The 18,528-nt window shown below is 44.0% G+C and overlaps 1 protein-coding gene and 1 long non-coding RNA gene across 3 annotated transcripts in view; both read right to left on the reverse strand.

The window, feature by feature from the left end:
* Positions 1-265: 265 nt before the first annotated feature.
* On the reverse strand, positions 266-11,058 carry LOC123652636. Its single transcript, XR_006742081.1, has 2 exons — positions 10,411-11,058; positions 266-512 (listed from the first exon to the last, which is right to left on the reverse strand). It is a non-coding gene; the product is annotated as an uncharacterized LOC123652636 (long non-coding RNA).
* A 6,393-nt stretch (positions 11,059-17,451) lies between these two features.
* SLC49A4 (solute carrier family 49 member 4) overlaps positions 17,452-18,528 on the reverse strand; it is a 68,760-nt gene continuing 67,683 nt past the window's right edge. For both annotated transcript variants that reach the window (XM_036445773.2, XM_036445772.2), the window contains one exon: positions 17,452-18,322. In XM_036445773.2, the coding sequence (XP_036301666.1) occupies positions 18,207-18,322 (116 nt within the window). In that variant the 3' untranslated portion in view covers positions 17,452-18,206. The remainder of the gene's footprint in view (positions 18,323-18,528) is intronic.

An 18,528-nucleotide genomic window follows, 5' to 3' on the forward strand; every position in this document is an offset into this window, starting at 1 on the left:
ATAAATTTTAGCAACAGTGGTTTAGAATAAGCATTGCTTATTATTAAAATGAGAAAGATTAACAATAGAGAAAGAGTCCATCTTAGGACTTAGAAAACAAGTATTAATGCTGAATATAAGTGCATTATTTACAGAACAACACTTCAGAAAATGGCCTGGCCATTTCTTAAATAGGTAAGCATGTATTTACTACAGTACATGATCCAGTCATTCCACTCCTAGGTATTTACTAAAGAAAAAAGAAAGCATATGTCCACACAAAGAAAAAAAAAAAAATAGAGGTTTTATTTGCAAAGCCAAAAACTAGACATAGCCCCTCATCAGGTGAATGGATAAAAATTGAGGTATATCCATTCAATGGACTACTATTCAGCAATAAAAAGGAACAAACTATTGATACACACAGCAACTTGAATAAATATAAAAATAATCACACTAAGAAGCCAAAAAGAAAGGGTACATACTGTACTGTACTGTTCATTTATATACAATTCTAGAAAATGACAACTAATCTATAGTGGCAAAAGGCTGGTCATTATTGGCCTAGGATGGGGTATAATGACAGGAGAGAGGGGGCAGTCGATATGTCCACATAGTTGACGGTAGTGATGGTTTCATGGGTTTGTACATGTATCAAAGCGTATATTGTACACTTTAAATATGTTAGGCAATTATATCTTAATAAAGCTGTTAAAAATGTGAATAAGTGTCCAAGAAAATATAAAATACATAACTTAGCTCTTACAGTGTTTCCTTTGCTTGAAGATGTACTATTCATCTGGCTGAAGTGAGTAGGGGGCTTCTTTCCTCCTGGACTTTGAAAGTCTCTCCAGGCTTCCCCGGGAGGCAGGCCGGGCCTGGCTGAGAGACAGCCCTCTCAGAGCACTTCCTCCGGGCTGGACGTGTGGAGGGGCCGAGGGGATGGCCTTCTCACGCAGCGGGCTTTATTCCAACCTTGAAGATTCTAACAGATACAGTGAGACAAGGCCCGCAGCCCAGACGCGGGTGTCACCTGGGGGAGATAAGGTCCTGCCACCGTCATCATCTCTCACTTGCTTTGCTTTCTTGGACTGTTCCTTAGGAGTTTCATGATCTTGGACAATAGTTGGGGGAAAGAAAGGGTGAGGTTATTGAACAAAAGTTGCCATCCCTCCTGCTCCCCCACTCCGTACTACATCTGAATTCTGAGATTTGTAATGCCATGCTTTCTGTCACAGACATATGTATAAGAAAGGGATAGTTACAAAGCCCTATAATAACTAACTTAGGAGGCATTGTGGAATTGTCCCAATTCCTCCCCTTTTATGGGGCAGTGGGAAGTTTTCACATCCCAGAACTCCATAGTAACCATGCTCAGTGTGAGAGAAACGCTTATCACTTATAAAGCAGAAAAGGGACAAATATGAAATGGTAAGTAGGAAAAGTAGAACCCAGCCCTCACCTCAGGTCGGCAGGAGCCATCTCAGATGGATTTTGGGAAAGGCCGCACTTGGTTTCCTTAAATCCAGCACCCTGTGACCCTCCTGCACTCACATACCCTGATCTGAAAGCCCCGGATGCAGAAGGATGAGCCAGGACCTTTGCATTCTAGACCCAGACCCACCATTTCCTGGCTGGAACCTTTACATTCTAGACCCAGACCCACCATTTCCTGGCTGGGCGATGGGAGGTGGGAGCAGTGACACCCTGGCAGGACTGCTGTGAAGAGTAAATTTTATAGAACAGAGCCTGAAACAAAGGCTGGCAGTGATCTTAAAAAAACCTTCGTGTGTGTGTGTGTGTGTGTGTGTGTGTGTGTGTGTGTGTGTGAGAGAGAGAGAGAGAGAGAGAGAGAGAGAGAGAGAGAGAGAGAGAGAGAGAGAAAGTTTTCCAGAACCTGCTGCCTTCTGATTGGAGTTGAGATCTGCATCTTCACAGCCTGGGCTCTGACCCAGCACCCGCTCACCAGCGATTTGACCTTGGGCAATTGGTTCTTCTTATGCAAAATGGAGCTAATAATAGAATGTACTCCAGGTTAGCTGTGAGGGCTAAAGCATGGAAAGTGCTTAGAACAGTATCAGGCGCCCAGCAAGCACCCGAAGTTGTTATCCTTGTTTCTGAGCTAAGCGTGGGGGTTCAGGTTTGTCTCAGCAATCTAAGTTACCGGTATGTCAAAGTAAATATGGAAAATACAGTCTTGAGCTTCACAAAAATTGCTTCGTTGACAAAATTCCAAAATATGTCCTAGCTTCCTTTGGGGACGAAAGATACCAGTCCGGTAAATTATGCATGAAACAGCTCTGCAAGACACCACTGGTGGAAAACTAAAGACTCCTCTACAGGGTTTTCCATTTATCTCCATTTATCCAAACTGGAGAATTTCTCTTCTCCCCTCTATCCTTTCTTTACTGCCTCTTCTGGCCTCTTACTTACTGGAATTCAGAATTGAATGGGACCTTAATGATCAGCAGATCCAGTGTTTTAAGTAAGAGAGAACTAAAGGGTTGAAGCAAGGGCCATACATGCCAAGGGTGTGCGATTTATGAGAAGAAAAGAACAGGGAGGGGAAAGAGGCCAGTGTGGCTTGCCCTCCTGTCACCCTTCCTGGTCACTTTCCCACCAGAGCAGCATCTCTGAGACAAACTCATTTGCTGATAGACCTAACGGGGCGTGTGACACAATAAGAAGTAGCCATTTGGTCTCTGCCTCCACTCTGGCACACAGATCCTAAAGCCAGGCGAGTCTCCTAAGTGCCGTGTCTTTTTGGATGCTCCTGAGACAAATGGGGGCACAGCCGCAGTACGGGGGCTGGTTGTCAAAGGAATCAACCACAGGGTTTAGACCGAACTTCAGTCCCACTCTGAAATCTCCCAGGCGGGGCAGAGGGACCGGAGGTTGAGCTAATCCCTAACAGTCAATGATTTAATCAATCGTTGCTAATGAACCCCTATAAAAACCCTAACTGAAGGTGTTGGGGCCTGAGCCTTTGGTGAACATATAGAGGTGCCCAGAGGGTGATGTGCCTGGAGGGCACTGAGGCTCCTGCCCCTCCCCCCATGTCCATCTCCTCCACCTGGCCATGCCTGGTTGTATCTTTTTAAAAAAATATATATTTTATTGATTTTACACAGAGAGGAATTGAGAGGGACAGAGAGAGAAACGTCGACCAGCTGCCTCTTGCACACCCCCCACTGGGCATGTGCCCGCAACCAACATACATGCCCCTGACCGAAATCAAACCGACGCTCTATCCACTGAGCCAAACTGGTCTCAGCTGGTTGTATCTTTTTATCATAAACTTGTGACCTAGTACATAAAGTGTTTTCCTGAGTTCTGGGAGCCATCCTAGCGAATTATCAGGCCTGAGGACAGGCTCCTGAGAACCCCTGATTTATATATAGCCTTTCATTGGTCAGATACACAGGTGACAACTTGGCTTGCAATGGGCGCCTGACGTAGTGGGGAAGGGTCATCCTGTGGGGCCGAGGCCTTAACCTGGAGGCCTCCCTAACTCTGGCAGTCAGTGTCAGAATTGAGTTAGGTTGTTGGCGTCTGTTGAGAACCGGAGAATTGCTTTGTGTGGGAAAACCCCACACATTTGGTGTCAGAAGTGAGAACAGGCCTGCCTCATTTTACTGTTTTTTTGTTTGTTTGTTTTGTTTTTTTTTACAAATTAAAGGCAAGATCTTCCACCAGCAGAAAGATTCCAACGCATTGAAGGCTCAGCTGACAGTCAGCATAATTTTTTTACAAAAAAAGTATTTTAAAATTAAGTTATGTACATTTTTAGATAATCTTGTCACACATTTAATAAACTATAGTATATTTTAAACTTTTTAAAAAAATATATTTTATTGATTTATTTACAGAGAGGAAGGGAGAAAGATAGAGAACTAGAAACATCGATGAGAGAGAAACATCTACCAGCTGCCTCTTGCACATCCCCTACTGGGGATGTGCCCACAACCAACGTACATGCCCCTGACCAGAATCAAACCTGGGACCTTTCAGTCCGCAGACCGACGCTCTACCACTGAGCCAAACCGGTTTCGGCAGTATATTTTAAACTTTTGCATACACTAGGAAACCTAAAAATTCATGTGACTCACTTTATTGTGATACTCACTTTATTGCAGAGTCTGGAACTGGATATCTCCATGGTATGCCTATACTGAGTATGGAGAAGAAACAGTTTTTCCATTGAGGCTGGATAAATAATCCTATATAATAAGACCTTAATATGCAAATCAACTGAACAGCAGGAGGACCAGCGGAACCACCGGTTGCCATGACTCGCTCTGACCACCAGGGAACAGATGCTCAAAAGAGGAGCTGCCCCCTGGTGGTCAGCGTGCTCCCACAGGGGGAGCACCACTCAGCCAGAAGCCGGGCTCATGGCTGGCCAGCGAAGTGGTGGTGGTGAGAGCCTCTCCTGCCTCTATTGGAGGTGGGTGGTAAGGAGCAGTAAGGAGAGAGGGGTCTGGGACTATGAGAGGGATGTCTGACTGCTGGCTTAGGGATCAGGGATTTCCCCAGGGATCAGGCCTAAACTGGTTGGCGGACATCTCCTGAGTGGTCCTGGACTGCAAGAGGGAGCAGGCCAGACGGAGGGGACCCCCTCCCCCTCCCCCCCAGTGCACAAATTTGGTGCACCAGGCCTCTAATTAAATTAATATGAGGATATGTGTCAGGAGCTAAAAGTCTTCATACCTGAACCAAATAATTCTTCTTCTAGGTATCTTTCATAGGAAAATATTGAGAAACTAGGACAAAGGTAAATATCAAACGATGTATTTCCCCAGAATACTACATCTCCTCAGAAACAACCTTAATGTCCAACAATAAAATTAAAAACCTTACATTATAAAAGTATCCCTTGTCATGGGAAAATGTTCACGACATAATGTTAAAGCTATAAAACAAAAATGCAGTGATGAGCTATTCTATATTAACACTGTTCACAAGGAGACATAAAGAAAGCATTATATTTTCCTGTGTTTTTAAAAATGAGGACTTTGGAACCTGTAAGAGGAGAACAGGACAGTTCGGAAACTAATCCGGGAAGATTAAGAAAAACTTTCCTCCCCAAGGTTAGAGGACGTTCACGACGCCATGTGTTTCCAGGACGGGCTCCCGGCCACTCGCTCGGGGATGAGCTTGCTTTGAAACTAGGAAAGGCAGTGCCCCCAGGTTTTAGCAATGGATCTGGACCCACTTCAATAGCTCTAGCTGCTTGTTCTTTTGTTTCAAATTCCACAGGGCAAATCCCACTGGGTCTCCAGTAGGCTTAGGGTGCTGTCTACTTACATAAACAACATCACCTCACTCCCCAGATGCTCTTTCAGTCCAGCTGTGAGCAACAGTTTTTGGAATTAACTCCCATGAAAAATTAGAAGCAGCATTAAGTCTGTAAATATCTCATCTCTATCTTCTTACTCAGAGGCCAATACATTTTAACTTGAATATTTGAAAAAATAAAAAATGACTTTGGGAGAGAAACAAGAGGGAAGGAAGTGGGGAAGGCAAATAATACCAGGGATAAAAAGAAGAATATAAAAGAATAAAAATACTCCTGACTTCAACAGTTCCAATGTGCCAGGTGCTCCATGTTCCTCACTTTATGCTGTCATTACAAAACTCATGGGAGGGAAGCATGATTTTCCCCCTCCTTTATTTTGATTATGTATTTTTAAAATTACATTTTATTGGCCTTCAGAAAGAGAGGGAGAGAGAGAAATGTCAACTGTTGCCTCCCACACACACTCAGACCAGGGACAGACCCAAAATCTTGGGATGTATTCTGACAAGGAATCAAACCAGCAACCTTTCTGTGCACGAGATGATGCTCAAACCACTGAGCAACACCAGCCAGGGCTTTAATTATGTATTTTTAAAGGATGAGAACACAGGATCTCCAAAAGAGTTGAAGGAGTTCCCAAGTCCCGGGGCCCGCTGGTTGAGGGGCAGGGTTCGGCCCAGCCTGTCCTGCTCCCAAGCTCATGTTTTTTCCCACCACGTTTCACCGCCCACACACTCAGGGAGCATTGTCTTCACTTCTCCTGCCGCTTGGACTTTGGTTAAAAACAAAAAGTGGACCACGCTAGCACAAGTGCTTTCAATACACATTTACTGCAAAAGCACAGCACAGTCACTACACCGTCGACATAACCATATTTCCTGGCTGAACAGGAGATGGCCATTCTAATGTGAATTCTCCCCAAAAGTGGGCCCGCGAGGAAGCTCCCTCGCTGCGAGTGATGACGGGAGCCTCCATTCTGAGCTCGGAGTTCCAAACCATTAAACATTTAATTACCACTTTGGCAAAGCAAAGCGCATTACCGTGTCTACAATGGAACAGCACAGAGGTTTTAAATGCATCTTTATTTTTTAGAATCTTCAGTATTCACAACATGTAAAATGACGTTTTAAATAAAAAGCTTATGCCAAAACACAGTTTCTTAGAAAGGCCAAATGGCAAGGGAGGAAAATGGCACATGAATAATATTTATCAGCGTTTATAGTTGACATGAACTATAGTTTTAAAAGAATAAAAATACTCATGACTTCAACCATTCCTTACAAAAGTATACTTGGCCATAAAATGAAAATCTAGAAAAAAACCTCCACTGTTGAAAAAGTAAAATGAAAAAAACAATTTCTTTTATTAAAATGAAATACAACCTTCACATGGTAAGAATTATTTAAAAACGCACAGAACCCTTCCTAAGAGAATTCATCGCATACACCATACACTCATGTTCTTTTTCTTTCTTTCTTTCTTTTTTTTTTTAATATATTTTATTGATTTTTTTACAGAGAGGAAGAGAGAGGAATAGAAAGTTAGAAACATCGATGAGAGAGAGTCATTGATCAGCTGCCTCTTGCACACCCTCCACTGGGGATGTGCCCGCAATCAAGGTACATGCCCTTGACTGGAATCGAACCTGGGACCTTTCAGTCCACAGGCCGATGCTCTATCCACTGAGCCAAACCGGTTTCGGCTACACTCATGTTCTGACAGCTGCACAGAGCCACCAGGTCACAGAGCTGGGGCCCCCAGCATCGTCTCAGTGCGGGCAGACGGTAAGCCCCTCCCTGCACCGGTTCATATTTGCACCACGCCTCCTGGCATGAGACCAGTTTGCTAGGCACGCGGGGAGTCACAGGGAGAGAGCACCGGCTGCCAGGAGCCTGTAGTCACCTGGAACTCAGAGGTGCTATTTTAAAGTCAGGTCCCGGAGGTGGGAGAAGCTCAACACATCATGTGCTCTATCCTCAGTCTCCGGGGACTGGCCTCCCTGTTCTTAACTCAGAGCCCAGAGGCAGGCGTTGGGGCAGCCGGGACTTCTTATGTCTGTCCCACTGCAGCCGTTTCAGTCCAAACCACTCCCAGGACCCCAATAGGGAAGGACTTTGTTCTTCCACAGACTGAAAAGGAGTTAGGGACTTCAGTGTGGCCGGGACTGGGAGGAGACATGGGGGAAGGCATGACATTCATGGTCTAGAGTAGGGGTGTCGAACTCAATCAGAGAAGGGGCCAAAATCTAAAATCCAGCCTAAATCGCGGGCCGAATGGTTTACTGAACAGTCATAAACTGTCATTGTGATGGAAACGCAGCGGAGTGCAGTGATGACAGCGCGGTGCGGGCCACATTGCAAGGCCTGGCAGGACGGATTTGGCCCACGGGCCTTGTGTTTGACACGTGTGGTCTAGAGGGAGGCCTAAAGCCTGGGTTACCTCCAGGAACCCCAGGGAATGGGGAGAGGGGGACCCCGTTTGGCATGTGAGGCCCCCTAGTGTGGAGAGTGGTGACAATGGGACTATGAAGGGCTCCCGCACCAGCAGCTGCCTCTGCTCTTACTGCAGCCATCCCACTCAGCTCTTCCTCCTGACGCCCCTGCCAAATCACACCACATGCACCATGGCTTGAGAACAGAACAAGAGTGCTTGGGCGTTGGGATGATGGTTTTGGTTAGACAGGCTTTGTGGCTTGCTTCTAGGAGTGTGAGAGGGTGGGGGCAGATGGAGAAGTCTGAATGGAGTAAGACAGGGCAACCTGACTTGAATCTTTGTTCATGTGGACGAGACATACTGGGGAACTGAAAGCACCCCTTCCCTTACAGACATTCCTAAAAAAATGGGAGGGGCACTGGGAGTTACAGACTTTTATTTTTTAATATATTTTATTGATTTTTTTTTTTTTTTTTTTACAGAGAGGAAGGGAGAGGGATAGAGAGTTAGAAACATCGATGAGAGAGAGACATCGATCAGCTGCCTCCTACACAGCCCCCCTACTGGGGATGTACAGGCCAACGGAGGTACATGCCCTTGACGGGAATCGAACCTAGGACCCTTCAGTCCACAGGCTAATGCTCTATTCACTGAGCCAGACCAGTCAGGGTGAGAGTTACAGACTTTTGAAATAAACTCAGTTCCTCTTGAAAGGCAGTGCAGGTGTAGATTCCCACCGTTTCTCAGAGCAGCACAGGCACCTCTACTGTGCCAGGTGGGGCACCTGGGAGGGCGGGGTTCCGGGCAGTGAGGGCTCCACCTGCCAGTGTTCCCCAGGGGCTTTGGAGTGTGGAGAAAGTCACCATTCCTTGTCACCAGGTCCTCTGTCCTGATTTGCGCTTCTTGTCTTCCCTCTGTCACACGGCTTCTTGACCCCATCTCTCCTGCCGCCACTCTTTGGAAACAAGCACTTCAAAGGGAGAAGGGGCTGGCTCTGGAACAGACCACAGGGGCCTACAGAACTGCCGTCTCTCAAGAGCTGAGAAAGCAGGTGGCCAGACGCATTGCAGACAGGATGTGTGTGGAGGCAGGAGGCTGGGCCAGATGAGTCAGGAGATGAGCCAGCTCAAGCTTGTTTTCTGGAACCTGCTTCCACCACAATTCCCTGCCTTCCACCTCCTCCTCCACTTCTGCTCAGCAGACATGCTTACACATGCCTATAAGCCAGTCACGCCTCACTAACTCTTCCACGGGGTCTCCTGGCTCTCCCGTGCTAAAGGCCCTTCCCTCTTCCTAACCCCACGTCTGAAGGAACACTAGCAGATAGGAATGCTTTGGAAGCTTGTCATCTTTCCCTAAACTCTTTCCAATTCTTTTCAAGCCATTAAAACAGAGTCCTCTGCCTTTCCCTTCGAAGACGGTCCCTGAAGGTTACACGTAGCTCTACGATGATTAAAGACGGCATGGAATTTTGACAGACCAAGAAAACAGGCTTTAGAACATATTTTCCAAGGAGGGAAAGATCCCATAGACAGCTGTAGAAATAAGCTGCAGAACTTCCAACAGCATTTAGGTGGTGTTGCTGGCTTTGAATCAGTTTTTATGAATATGAGCATCTCTGAGGGCCAGGACCCTGTCTTACTTGTTTCTGTAGCCACAGCGCCTAGCCCAGTGCCCAGAGTGCAGCAGGAACCCAACTATACTAGTTCCGTGGTTGTCAAACTGCAGCTCGAGAGCCACATGTGGCTCTTTGGCCTCTTGAGTGTGGCTCTTCCACAAAATACCACGGCCTGGGCGAATCTATTTTGAAGAAGTGGCATTAGAAGAAATTTAAGCTTAAAAAATTTGGCTCTCAAAAAAATTTTCAATCGTTGTACTGTTGTTATTTGGCTCTGTTTTGCTGACCACTGTACTAGTAGAATTACAAGATCCAGCCTCCTCCATCCCAGGTTTTGTGTGTGTGTGTGTGTGTGTGTGTGTGTAAGTACGATCTGCTTCTCCCAGCATTTAGTTTTGACTTTGAGGAAATCCCTGTCTGACTTTATTTTAGGGTGTTCTGTTATGTTCTCATCTATATATATATATAACAGCTTAAGTGACTAGCTGACCAGCTGACTGTCCAGTAGCTATGATGCGCACTGACCACAAGGAGGCAGATGCTCAACACAGGGGCGGAAACTACAGGCATGGAAACATGGAACAGACTGATGGATCTCAGAGGGAAGGGGGGAGAGGAGAGGACGGAAATAGATTAACCAAAGATCTTATATGCATACTAGAGGCCCGGTGCAAGAATGGGTCCCCCAGCTGGGCCTGTGGGGATCGGACCGAAACCAGCTCTCCGACATCCCCCAAGGGGTCCTGGATTGTGAGAGGGTGCAGGCCAGGCCGAGGGAACCGTTTTGTTATAAAATACTCAGATGAAAATAAGATCACAGTGCGCTTTAAGACAAAAGAAGAAACTTTGTAAGCAAAAATTAAAGCAAAAGCAATGAAATCAATTTCAGGACCTAGATAACAAAGAATAGACTAGTAAAGGAATACTGATAAAAGAGTGAATAGGCCAAGGAGTCAATGGCTGGTTCACTGGAGTAACCTTTCCCCCAATTAGATGGAAGGACAATTATGGGCGACAGAATGTAGCACAGAGTTGCCTACCTAGGACATTGGGGGACTGTAACAAGCTTGTGTGAAATGACATGGAGAGGCCTCTTTATTCTGAGACAGAAGAGGGTGAAGTATCAGGGCTAAGATATCAATTGATGTTTTGTGTTTTCCTGAAAAGAACAAGGGTACCTGCATTTCTTTGGGACATGGAGCAAGAATTCTGGGGGGCGAGCTGAAAGGACCACTGGGTCATGGAGGACAGGGACGGGTCCATTGGAGACATTCACATCACTTACAACAACGCTTTTCTCAGCAATAACTACTGATCAGGAAGAGCAGTGCAGTGTGGGTTAGAGGGTTCAGACGAGGACTGAGAAGATTTGGGGTGGATTACATTGGGTGGCCTGGTTCTGCCCATGGTTGGTGAGGCAGGGTCACCTCCCAGGACTTCTTCCAGGCACCTTCTCTGAATCACAGCAGAAACATGTGTGTATGTCAAGGAAGTGATTTTGTTTGAAACCTGCAGATGCAAAGGAGGCAGAATTTTCCTAAAATTTCATTTCCAAAAGTGATACATTTCTGGTGGGGAGGGAAGTATATTTGAAATTGGGAATTCATAGTAAACAAAATCATCTACAGACTAACACCTGCCCTTTGGGTTTCTGCAAAGGCTTCGGAAGGCCAGGACTTCACTAGCAATGCATCAGGTGTGGCACCCAGCGTGGCTCAGGCCCAAAGGGCTTCCATGTCTCCAGCCCCCAGAGTTGCCCTTCTCTAGCCGGAATCCCGAGTTCTACCATTAGAAATCCTTCTTTTTGGTGCTTAGACTTTGTTCTTTGTTAAACCTCAAACCTCTTTCAGAAAGGAGACTCATAAGGCCTCCCGAGCATGTGTATTCTTTTTGTCTCCAGGGGGGAGTTGAGGAGCCAACAGTATCCCCAGCTTCCCTAAGAAATAGCCCCCCACCCCCAGTCATGGAATGGCAGGGCCTGGGATTCCTTGAAATTGATCCTATGCTCCCAGACAGGTTCTATGATGGCAATTTCAATGGAAGAAAATGTCCTTCCTTGAATTCAGTGATCGTCAGTGATGTTATGAGACAAATATTTGGGTTCCTGCTATGCATAATTAGGTATCTGGAAAACTGTCACCCTTCCTTTTATAATTGCTAGTTCAGGAGAATGTTTGCAAATCAACGCACAATTCGAGGATCAGCGTTACCATCTGACCTGACAATCTGATCCCTGCAGGTGCAAACCCGTTGCTGGCCCACGATGAATCAAGCCAAACCAAAGGACGTTCCTGTTCGGCCTGATTCCCACGAGCACGCGCAGTACTCTGACCTGGCGCCGGAATGCTCTCTCAGCATCAGGTGGCAGATTTTCTCTTATTGCATTTGATAAATTTAATAAACCCACATTTCATGTATAGAGTCCTCCAGGGAAATAAATAGCACCTGTGGCTTATCGCCTCTCAGAAAATGAAGAAGCCACTTCTTATTGCATGTGAGTGCGAGGGGACAGCCCACGTGTTCACGTGCTAGCAGGCACAGCAGAAGGGCTGCTGCACAAACAGAAACGTGACCATGAACGTGACGGTTTCACAGACTGCATGACCTTCAGTCATTTTCTAATCCTCAGACAAGAGTGGACCCGATTTCCTGGAAGAAATCTCAGCGAACATCTCTGTTCACTCCCTCATTTCAGCAATGTGAGTGAAGGAGAGGCGAAGTGACTGCCTCACGGTCAAACAGCTGAAGACACCAGGGCTGGGACCCGAGCCAGGCCTGGCGCTCCTCGGCCAGGGTGCTTTCTCTATGTCCTCTCTTGTCTAGTTCATCAAGACACTGCTTGGCCAGCTCGCCTCCCTGATGTTGGCGATACAGAAAATCTGGGTTTCACGCAACTTGCTTCCAAGCATAGTCAGAAATAAGTAAGAGCACAACCAGAAGGGACAGCTGGATGGGAGGGAAGGCAGGCAAGGAAGTGACCACACAAAAGCTAAGTTCTTGTCCCGCTGCAGCTCATCAGCTTCGCTGCTAGCGGGAAAGACAGGAGAGGTGAGGAAGCCGGTCAGGGGAACAGTAAGGGTTACCACACCTTCCTTCTCTATTCTTTTGAGCAAGAGGAATCACATATGCACATTCTCCAGACGTGTGGTTGGCAAACTGCGGGTTGCCAGCCACATGCGGCTCTTGGGCCCCTTGAGTGTGGCTCTTCCACAAAATACCACGGCCTGGGCGAGTCTATTTTGAAGAAGTTTAAGTTTAAAAATTTTGGTTCTCAAAAGAAATTTCAGTCATTGTACTGTTTAATGAGTTGGCCGACATTGCGTGCCTCTGTGGAGAGGGGGAGCCAAGAAACAGTGTCACAAAATCCATTTGGATTTTGGGGGCCACTCATAGTCTTCCCTCATAGTATGTGGACCTTAGTTGGTGACTTAAAAACAGAAGCTCCATTTCCCAAAAGAAAAGCAGAATATTGCATATTGGAATCCATCTCTAAAATTTAGAATATGATAGAGCTTGATGGTATATAATGAGGCTGGTGAAATGCTGTTAAATATTAACCATTAATATTTGATTCAGACTTATGAGGAGACAAATAAGGATCTCAGAAACCCCTGCCTCTGCCCAAAGTTAACGCCAAGATGGCCAAAGAAACATTCCTTAGATCACTTGATCTTAAATCCCAAGTTGTTAAGCATTTGTTTGAAACTGCAGAGAAAGATTGGAGAGGATCCTGAGGGCTGACCTCTGGAAGGGAGAGTGGATTAGCCAGCACTTGTTTGTAGAGTTCACTTTATACTTCTGAACTAAGAATTATATAATGAGTCATGTATTTCTTGTTTAATTTTCAAACATTTTAAATAAATGAAAAAAATTTGCCTATAAGAATTTACTTCTGGTTAGCACGTTATGGAGGGAAATGCTGGTCTGGGAGGCAGTGACCTGCTAAGCCCTGGCTGTGTCATTAACTTCTCAGGTTCTATGTTTACTTGTAAAATGAGGTGGCTGGATTAGATCATCTGTTTGATTCTATGGTCCTTCTGGGTAAATGGGAAGAAAGCCAATCTGACTTTTAGGAAGTCCAAATTAAACTGTAGTTTCTTAAAGAAGTATCACTTTCTAACCTTGAGGGAAATTAAAAGTATCTCCAAGTCATTCTGGCCATTTTGGTGGAGCCTCCCTTTTAAACTGGAAGAGCCAGGTGGGGATGGCAGGAGACCGTGACATGGAGGGATCTCCTGGCAGTCCTTCTGGAGCCCCAGCCCTCAACATGCACCAACGCCTGCACGTTTAGGCAAAAGAGTTTGACGTGTGTATGTGTGTGTTTTAAAAAAAAAATTATTTTACCAAAGTATTAATCGTTGAAATGAATTCTGTGCTTTGTTTCATTTTTAGCTGTGTTTTTTAGAATTTTATTTCAATGCCCCCTTGTTGAATGAACACAGCAGGTGGGGTGGGCTAACTTTCTGCTCTTTCTCAGTAAGGGCTGACATGGAAAGTTATTGTTGGAGGCCCACCAAGTTCCAAAACACAACAGAAGGACAACGTAAGGCAATCTATTGTCCGTATTCTAAAATGCAGCAAATAACTGGTACAGGAACTTGTTAGAGACCTTTGTAATTCTCAGGAGACAGTCTAGCGTACAAGCCTTGACCATAAGAATTGCTTAATTTTTCTGGAGTACCTGGATTTTCTTATGTTTGGGCTATGTTAGCATCCTTTCAGGAGAGGGGAGGTCTATTACCAGTCAGGACTGAGCCTGGGACTTTGGCCTGGGAGCCGGGGGAGGAGTGGAGGGCGTGAAGAACGCTGTGCCAGGAAGTCAGTTCAAGGAAGCGGGCATCTAGGAGTCCTAGGAGTCGCAGGGATGGAGCTGAGGTCTGACTCAGCAAGCGTTCCAAAAGCTGAGGTGCCAGGCAATGAGGACGGTGGAGAGCCCCAGAAACTGTTCAGTGAAACAAGAGGCTGATGTTTCCTTCCCGCCCAGAACAAGCTAAAAGTGGTTATAAAACGAAGCGTGTTCAGGGGAGACTGCCCACAGCCTCCATCCTGCCCATCCCCTGGCCAGAAGTGACACTTTCAAGGGCCCTGGTATTGTTCACCTCCTGACTCAGGTTCTAACTAAGCTGGGAGAACTCGTGAAAGGAAATGAATGCTCAGGGTGAGTGGCCAACATGTCTGCTTCCCCCCAATGGATGCTGCCATAAGGGAACCCGTCTGTCAAGTTTTGTTCTTCTAGGGTGGTCCAACACTTTACCCAAAGTATGGCTTCTATTTCCTAACAGAGTAGCAACTCTTTGATATTATAGAAATAAACTTGATCTTTCTCCTTTCTGCATAATTCCCAACTATAATGAAATTCTAGTTTTCCTATATTTAGGTCAAACAGGTCTGATAACATTTTCTCACAGTTTTCTATACATCTATTTTTAATACGGCACTTTTTTCCTATCACAGTTTTTGCACTTGCTTGATAATATGGTATAATCATAGTAATTCCTTTATTATTTCAAGAACAAATGTGGAATTAAATGTGGCTGTTAACATTAATTTAAAGCAAATTTACTATGCATTTGTATTGGATCTTAAAATGAAGTTTGTACTTATGCAAACAGGTGGATGAATGCCTAGATTTTAATAAATATAATAGCAACAAAACTAATTAAAAGCTAAGTAGATGGGAATTTAACCTCTTTAATTTAAAAGCTCTTAGCTTGAATCCTTAATTAGAAGAGCTACATCAACAACAAGTTGTAAGCATTCTCAGTAATTAAACATGCATATGTGATCTATGATAAAATTTGGCCCTTAGGCCATATATGCTTAACTATACAAGATTACACATTGATTCCCTCTTTTTATTTTTATTAGCTCCATCCTCCAGGGAAATGTGTGCACTTGTCTTGTTCCTATTCCTCCATCATGGACTTTATTAAAAAATGTTTCTTCCCATAGACTAAGTGCTCATTGATAAACCACAGGGAACTTAGACTATAACATGTTCTTACTAATTAATAATGTTGTGGACTTGGTTTATGAGGACTGAACTCTTCATCAGAATCTTTCTGTATCATGCCATTGCAAACTAAGACTTAGAGCACCAATTGGAGAATAAAGAAGAAAATAGAAAGATTTTACTTAAAAACCAAATAATCACCTCAACTTAATCCCTGTACTTTCCACATAAAATAATGGCAGTTTACTCTTAGGCCCTATTGTTTGTGGACATGGAAGAGTATTCATAAACTCCCCCACGTGTCCAAATTAAGCTGCAATTCTGTGAGGTAGGAAAAAAGTATTCTCGAAGTCAGGAGATGTGGGTTTTGGTTCTATTTTTGCCATTAAGAGTGTGTCAAGATCCTTGACCTCTCTGGGACTATTTCTACAAATTCTAAAATGAAGGCTTGGGTTAGTGGAAAGTTAAGATTTCTTTTAGTTATAAAATTTCATTAGGATTCTATAATACTTGCTTAGAAAGTGCAAAGATAGCAGCTGGCCTATTATAATGCAAGCTAGAAATAAAAGCAAAGATTAAAAAAAAAATAAGATCTGAAATATTCAGGTAAATAAGTAGTGTGTAATCCTCCCCCACCCCAAAGCTTTTTGGTTCTCTTTTTATCAGATTTTGTATATGAAATTTTAATCACTTAAAACAGCTGCAATTTGTGATGAGAACAATGAATGATCTGCCAGAGTGGTAAGTGGATATAAATGAGGGCCTCATCTCATGCTAAAAACGATGGCTGGTATCTGGCACATGCGAGAACTTTTAAGCACTACTCACTTGAGATATTGAGTTAACTAATGAGCTGCTAACTAATTAGTCATTTAGGTAATAAGTGTTATTCTTTACTTTGTGTTAAAACTAGAATTAACCATAATGAAAATGTTCTACTGGTATATCAGAAGCATTACGGAAAAATTTTATACAGCAACATCCTCAAATACAATAGATCTGACTAAAACCAAATACTTAAGAATTCTTCCCTCTGCTCTCTGTCTTCTTTCTGAAGAGAAGGGCTGGTGGTTAATTTAGGGCATGAACTACTGATATCTTTAGTGGCTGGCTTTCCATCATCTTAAAGAATTCTGGTTTTATTTTATTTTTATTTAAGAAGAATGATTGAGTTCATTGGAAATAAGTCTAGCTTTCATGGGTTTTCTTCTACTTTTCAGCAACTTCCTTAGTTCCTTTGTCTCTTGTTGCTAAGTCAGCAGCGTGGTGATAAAAGGGAGATGATTTAAAGGTGACTACAGATGTTAGATTTCAGGGTTTCTGTAAGAAACTTTCCAAGTTGAACAATTTAAAATTTTAGAAGAAGGCTCAGAAGTAACAGAATCTTCCTCCAGGACCGACGTGAGTTAATGAATAGCCTTGAACCTACTAAGGGTTGGAACTATGGATGAGTGTGTGTGATGGCATATGCACACATGGAGAGATGAGTAAGTAAGTGCTGACCAGCTTTCCTTAACCATACGTCACCGCCGTGGCTAACAGAAAGAGCTGGCTTGCACCTTGTCTGTCCCCCCAAAAAAGAACAAATATAAGTTATATTTAGCTGACAAGGAAGACACAATTTCAAGGAAGAAGAAAATTGAGGAAAAGGGAAAGAAGGTTGAGTGAAACTGAGAATAATGAAGGCAAAGTATCACTCTTGACTTCTGGGGGAAATGTTTGGGTTTCCCGTGTGAGGGGAATTATGTAAGTGTGAATAGTGGAAATAATCCCACCACAGACCATTTCATGTGGCAGTGAAGTACATGTCTGAGAGCTGTTCCATGAGTTACTGTTATTTTTTACAAAACTATCCTCCTTACACAGAAAATGGGTCCGGTAAAATATTGCCCTCTCAAATACATTGACTCCATATACAACTGAATATTTTACAACCTGAATTGAAATACAAGAATGTAATTAACAGAAGTTTCAATGTTGTAAATTGCTATTTTCAAACAAGGATCATTTAATAAAATGTAACCCCTGTAAATAGTAGCTAGTGCTAGATTTATACCTATGCCACTACACACACACACACACACACACACACACACACACACTGAAGACATCAAATTTCCTATGTGATTTGTCATTTCTCTTTTAACAAAGTGCTAAATCAGAATGGAATTACATTTGTCATACAATTTTTAATGACTACATTAAACGTTTAGTCACCTTTAATATAATCATTTCAGAGCCTAATAGGTGAAACTGTATTTCATAGAAACAAGGATAACTTTAGGTGGAGACACAAAGTATGTGTTCTGAAGTCACTGGAAAGTGGTTGGTCGCCATAGTAAGATGGCCAGGGGTTTCTGATCTAATTAGAAATAAGGAGTCATAGAAGAAATGGCTTTATTAGGGGAAAAAAATGTAGTGTACATGTGGCTAATTTCTATCCTGGATATACCTGTTGGCTATTTTTTTGATGAAAATCGGATATAAGGTTTAAACTTCTTTAGAAGTTAGTGGCATTTCTTCCTATTCTGATGTCACTTAGGGAAGGAGTTATCTCCATGTGATAATGCCCTTTATTTCTTCTCATAGTAACAATGGATCCGTCAGCCGTGTGGCACTGGCACAGAGCACAGAGGGAATTATTTAGGTAGTGCCTTGTGTGTAAGACAGCACACCGCCATCCCCAGCAGCGGGCACAGGCATGCCGTTTAGAGAGTTTTTTTAAATCCCCGATTATTATTTGAGTCCCACATTATCATTACCTAGTAGTAATTAAATTAATGCGATCACCGGTAACTTCACAAGACCTCTGAATGAAGTTTTCATCTTCTCCCTTTTATCCGTCAGGTGTGCAATTCCGAGCAAATGTGCAGGATGCAGTGTGGATCTCCAGTCTCTCTGTAAACTCTTTCGAGTCTGTGCTATTACACAGAGACAACCACATCAAGATAGAGTCTGTCATAGGATTCCCTGAAGCACAGGATGAGGAGGAGACTGAGCAAACATGACCCGGGAAGGCACCAGTTGAACCAAGACAACTCTGCAAGACAAAAACACGCAGTTGTAAGCATCCATTGTCACCAGCAGAACACCACCAACTGCGGGCCGGGAGCAAACTGCTCTGCATTCAAAAGCTCTTTCCATAAACTTGCCCTTGAAGGCCTGGCAACTGGCTTTCAATAAACAGAGAGAGTCTGGGGTCTAAGTGGCGCATGTAATATACTACAGGGCTTTCATGCGTAGTAT

The sequence above is a fragment of the Pipistrellus kuhlii genome, unplaced genomic scaffold (genome assembly GCF_014108245.1).
Source record: "Pipistrellus kuhlii isolate mPipKuh1 unplaced genomic scaffold, mPipKuh1.p scaffold_m20_p_2, whole genome shotgun sequence".
Taxonomy (NCBI): Eukaryota; Metazoa; Chordata; class Mammalia; order Chiroptera; family Vespertilionidae; genus Pipistrellus; species Pipistrellus kuhlii.